The sequence below is a fragment of the Nannospalax galili genome, unplaced genomic scaffold (assembly GCF_000622305.1).
Source record: "Nannospalax galili isolate Female #2095 unplaced genomic scaffold, S.galili_v1.0 scaffold995, whole genome shotgun sequence".
NCBI classification, from domain to species: domain Eukaryota; kingdom Metazoa; phylum Chordata; class Mammalia; order Rodentia; family Spalacidae; genus Nannospalax; species Nannospalax galili.
The window spans coordinates 698,606-704,469 of NW_008337291.1; the positions used below are offsets into that span (position 1 = coordinate 698,606).

The 5,864-nt window shown below is 40.9% G+C and overlaps 1 protein-coding gene across 2 annotated transcripts in view; it reads right to left on the minus strand.

Annotated features, from left to right (window-relative positions):
• Acmsd (aminocarboxymuconate semialdehyde decarboxylase) overlaps window positions 1-5,538 on the minus strand; it is a 57,797-nt gene extending 52,259 nt beyond the window's left edge. For both annotated transcript variants that reach the window (XM_029563237.1, XM_008832457.2), the window contains exon 1: window positions 5,347-5,538. In XM_029563237.1, the coding sequence (XP_029419097.1) occupies window positions 5,347-5,403 (57 nt within the window). In that variant the 5' untranslated portion in view covers window positions 5,404-5,538. The remainder of the gene's footprint in view (window positions 1-5,346) is intronic.
• Window positions 5,539-5,864: the final 326 nt, after the last annotated feature.

Below are 5,864 nucleotides of genomic sequence, written 5' to 3' on the forward strand. Positions count from 1 at the left end.
GTGTCGAGTATTGTTCATCCTCAAGCACCATCCAGTTTGTTTTTTTGAGGCAGGGTCTCCCACTGGCATGGGGCTCACCAATTAGGATAGGCTGGATGGCCAAGAAGCCCCAGGATCTGCCTGTCTTGCTTCTTCAGTTCTGGGATTACAGGTGCATGCCACCACACCTGGCTTTTTACATGGGTTTGGGGGATTTGACTAAGGTCCTCATGCTTGTGCAGCAAGCACTTTACAGACTGTGGTATCTCTTACGCCTTCGTATTTCTAAGCACAAAGTACGGTGACTATTATAATTGCTCTTAAGAAATTCATCCTTTATCTGTTTTCAGCACGTGAGACTGCAGAGTTAGAAGGTTACTGGGACAAAATGCCCCTCCTTATTTCAAGGCAATTGGTGACAGGGGGAGAAGACAGTATAAAAAGCCACCAAGACATATGCTTAGGAAGTCTCCAGTATACACATCTATGTACCCCAAATTCTTTGTTTCTGATTTCCAAGCAGATAAACAGTGTCTTTAGGACCCAGTATGAAGTGGGGCACCTAGAAACTGTCAGATGTAAATGGACAGTTCTCTGCTTCAGAGAGTTACAGGATTGGGAATGTGGGGCAGGTCATGGAAAGTGAGATTTTAGCAGTATTCTAACAGAAAGCTGCAAAGATAAGGCTCCAATTAGGGTCTTCTGGGTCTTTATGATGGTGAAGGCCTTTATACTGAGGGCTTAGTGGAGCACTGGAGAAACAGCCTCCAGTGCTCAGATGGAGGGTTTCATTGGGGCCTAATAAGAAGATGATCATTCCAAGGACTCTGGAGAATATGTTCCCCAGACACAGTGGGCATTGGCTTACATTGTTAGGAGGGAGTTCTGACTTAAGTCCAAATTCCACACTAAGACTGCATCAAGAGGCTGGGGGGTAGTTATGCACATCTATAATGCAGCACTTGGGAGGCCAAGAGAATTATGAGTTGGAGGCCAACCTGGGCTACATAGTGAGACATAGAAAAGACACAGACACAGATACACACAGACACAGACACACAGACACACAGACACACAGACACATGAAAGAATAAAGAATGAAGGAAAAGAAAAGAAATAAATAAAAGGAGAAAGGAAGGAAAGAACAAAGGAGCAAAGGAAGGAAGAAGAGTAAAGAATATGAAAAGAATGGATGAAGCATCTGGGTTCTTCGCACCCCTGCTTATGGACAGAACTGAAAATCCCTCTAGCAATAGAAACATGTTAATTTTAACTCATTTTCTCTCTATTTTAGCCCACTTGGGCTACAGGAGCAGTACCATCCACCAGAGACTTACAAACAACAGACATTTATTTCTCATAGTATCAGAAAGCTGGGAAGTTCAAGATGAAGGTGCCGGGAGATTCAGGCTCTGATGAGAGCTGGTCCCCTAGTTCTGCTGAGCCTCCCATAGTAAAGAAGGCACACACATTTCCTCAGGCTTATTCTATAAGGTCATCATCCAATTCTTCATCACAATCACCTCCCAAAGGCCCCATCTCTGTGGACTCTTGCTTGCAAGTAAGGATTTGAATATAGGAATTTTGGGAGGATATAATATCTAGATCGTAGCATGTTCTAAGTTCTTTCAAGGTTCCCATTTGATGGAGGTGGAAACCATGGATCACGGAAGTGTTTCTGGTGTAACATTCTCTAGGTGGATGGGTCATGCAGGGAGCGTCCAGGTGGGCAGGGTCCTCTAGAGCCCAATTCTTAAACTGCGGGTCATGATCCCATGTGGGGTCACATAACTGCATGTGGTAGTTGCAAAATATTTGGCAACAATGAAACATGAACAAAAATTAATTAAAAGTGAAAGGCATAATGAATCCATGGTGTTTCCAGCAGTATTTGTTGATATAGCATTTTGCAACTTCATGGCAACCTGAACACACAACACTTGTACTTTGTACTGTGCATGCGGTCAGCCGTGTGATGCCAGTGAACACTGTCTGAAACACCTAGGTACAGAACTGAGACTATTACATGTGATGAATTGCAGAGCAAATCATGAGTCATATTATTGTACATACGTTTTCTGGTCTTATAGAAACATAATGGATTCATTATGGAAATATTTCAATATTTTCCTACCATCTTTCACCAGCTTGTAAGTATCTTATTAGTACATTTTTGGGTTGTATTATGTTAGAATGTTTGATTTTAAATATTTCTGTCTGAGGGCTGAAAATGTAACTCAGTTGGTAGAGTGCTTGCCTTGCATGTACAAAGTTCTGGGATTGATCCCTAGCACCATATAAACTGGGCATGGTGGCTTATGTCTGTAATCTTAGCACTCATGAGGCAAAGGCAGGAAGGTCAGGAGTTCAAGGTCATTCTTGGTTCTAACAAGAGGCCAGCCTGGGCTACATGAAAGATCTGGTCTCAAAAAAACCCTACTTGATTTGTTGATTTGAACTTATCTTTCTCTCCTTCCTTCCTTCCTTCCTTCCTTCCTTCCTTCCTTCCTTCCTTCCTTCCTTCCTTCCTTCCTTCCTTCCTTCCTTCCTTCCTTCCTTCCTTCCTTCCTTCCTTCCTTCCTTCCTTCCTTCCTTCCTTCCTTCCTTCCTTCCTTCCTTCCTTCCTTCCTTCCTTCCTTCCTTTCTGCTTTATGCCTCCTTAGTGCTGGGATTAAAGACGTGTGCCACCATACATGGCCTCTGACTTGAGTTTCTTAAAAATGGTTCAGGGCAGAGGCAGGCGGATCTCTGTGAGTTCAAGGCCAGCCTGGTCTATATAGTGAGTTCCAGGACAGCTGGGGCTACAGGGAGACCCTGTCTCAAAAAGAACCCCCCCCCCAAAAAAAAAGAGAGAAAAAAAGGTTCAAAGAAATTTGTCTTGGGATTAGGACAGAATTTCTAACAATTTCTGAAATGGCCCTAAACATATGTTTACCACTTTATATTTATGTGACATGACATTCTTAACATTGACAACTATAAGATCAAAATATCAATCAAATTCTGAAAAATGTTGAAGATGACTCTCCATCCTGCAGTATCAAATATTCAGCCAAGATTTAATTCTTTATGTAAAATTGAACATATCCATCTCATTAGTATGTGAATTTGCTTTCACCTTTAATAAATGGTAAAATTATATGCATAGTAAAGAATTGCTTTAAAATAAATTTTTCTAAGTGTTTCATTTGTAGCATTATTTTATATGCTTGCATACCCTGGGTGGTATCAAAGCTTCTTGACAGAAAGGGGTCATGAGTGAGAAACGTTTAAGAAGTTCTGGGATAGAGGCCACCATGGGAGCTCTAAGCCATTATATGTGGGTTTTCTTTGAGGCTCAAACATAAAGAAAAACTGTGACAGAGTTAACACTCCCTGCTGCCAATATATCAAGAAGCCATAAATTTGAGGTTTTTTTTCTAAAACTCTCAGATTAGGGAGTATAATTTATGTTTCATAAATAATTCATTCATTGTAGCATTCATCAGATATCTCCTCATAAGTCAGGGGTTGAAAGAAAAAAGAAAGAAGAAAGATATTGCCAGTAGTTTCCAAAGCAGCCAGGAGCGCCTATGATGTGGTGGGCATATTCCCTTCATAAAATCATTAACATTGGAAATGGTGTTTACGCTCTTACAAGATGTAAACAGACAGCAAGTCCAGAACAGCCAGTTCCCATGCAGACAGATTCCACTGAGGGTGTGAGGTCAACAGAGTTCTTTTCTCATTAGCCATGATAGCTTTCAAAGAGACAGTTTAGTACCATTTACACATTTCAATCTGCAATTTCTACACCCATCTCAATCACTTACAATACCAATGAACAAAGAAACTCTTGAGATTAACAGTTGTTTTTTTTTTTCCCTTGAGAGACAATTTCACATACTCTAGCTTGGCTTTGCGCTCCTTATATTGCAGAGGACAACTTTGAACTTCTAATCCTCTTGCTTCCACCTCCTAAATGCAGGGATGACAGGCATGGGCCTAATTTATGCTGTGCTGGCAATCCAACCCAAGGTCTTGTGTATGGTAGATAAGCACCCTGCTGAGCTACAACTGCAGCCTGAGATTAACGTTCTCTCATGAACTAACTGTGAGAAGAAAATTTACTTGCATAATGAATTGCATTTTAGTTAGAGTTTGGGTTAATTCATTTTTTTTCTCACTTTGGATAAAGAAATATGGAACAGCAGTGACGTGAAAGCACTAGCAGAGTATGAAAGACTGGGCAAAACCCCACACTGAGCCTAAGTAAACTTCTGAGCAGGTGAAAGTTTCCTTTATGTTTCCCACTTTCCTCTTTCAGTACCCTTCCCTCCCTCCCTCCCTCCCTCCCTCCCTCTCCTCTTTTTCTTCTTCCTTCCTTCCTGGTCTGGAACTCACTATGTAATTTTCTGCCTCCATGTGCTGACAACAGCTTTAAAATGTCTTAAATGAAATTTCCAGCTTTAGAAAAACACAGAGCCAGGCGTGGTGGTGCACGCCTTTGATCTCAGCACTTGGGAGACAGAGGCAGGCGGATCTCTGTGAGTTCAAGGCCAGCCTGGTCTACATAGTGAGTTTCAGGACAGCTGGGGCTACAGAGACACCCTGTCTCAAAACAGACCAAAAAAAAAAAGAAAGAAAAAAAGAAAAACATAGAGAACACTTTTTTTTTTTTTCAGTGCTGGGGATGGAATCCATGGCTTCACGTGATAGGCAAGTGCTCTACTACTGAGCCATACCCACAGGTCCACCCCACCTTGTTTTCTTTTTACAGAGAACACTCTTTGGAAATACTCATTGTGCAAAACTTATGTCATTTTCTCTAGGGGTTTCTAAGGTACCTGATTCCCAGTTTTTCCTAACGAGGGTTTACAGCTTAAAGATCAAACAGGAAAGATTTCAGACAATGTCCTGAAATAGACTAAAAAGACATTTCACAAAGCTATCTCCTGATGCTTCTAAAACTTATTTTAAACATTTTGGAAACCGACCACATTCTATTTTTTAATGGTCTTTTAGTTGCAATAGTAACTTTAGATTCTGTAGTTGGCAGGTATCTTTCCAGCAGCTGAATACATGATTTAAAAGGAAATAAAGCCGCTTGACTTAAATTGCCCAGACGTTTGAAAGGATGTGTCATGTGAGGAGAAATGAAGGACTTCAAGAAGGCCCTTGTTTCTTTGATCCAGTACTTTTTTGAAATGAATGTACAAGTCTTTAAAAACTAGGAAATTAGTGCTACCACAGAATTTAAAAATTACATCCCCAAGAACAAAGAAGCATAACACTCAGTTCTCTAGAGAAGAGAAAGATCTATAAATAGAGGTATTGAGAAACCCTGGAGAAGTTCCAGAAATAATCCAGCACATTAATTACCATTACCTTTTCTAGATCAGGCCATTCCTTTGGTAGAATATGAGTGTGGATGTCAATTTTCATCTCCACAGGATCCAAGGAGACAAGTGTTTTGAAAAAAGAAATTCTGATATCAAGAGATCTCTATGAAAACCATTGATTTACTCAGTCCCTTTATGTCTACCTTGAGGTACCAGTAAAGAGACCTGGCCAGCCCAGGCTTGGTCCATTCGAACTGCCCTATTAAAGTTCAAGATTCTGTTTATCTACCTGGCTTTGGGTCAACAGTCTTTGGTAACTAGGACTCAGCACAAAATTTAAAAAAACAAAACAAAACAGGATTATGCTCAACTTCTGAGGTCAAAAGTACAGCAGGCTGCTGTGGCTTCATAGTAGCTCAAATTTTGATTAATTTGGGTATAACACAGTTGGTAGTATACTTGCCTAGTATGAATGGGGCCCTGGGTTCCATCCCCAACACCACATAAACCAGGCATGTTGGTGCATACTTGTAATCTCAGCCAGCACTTCAGGAGTAGAGGCAG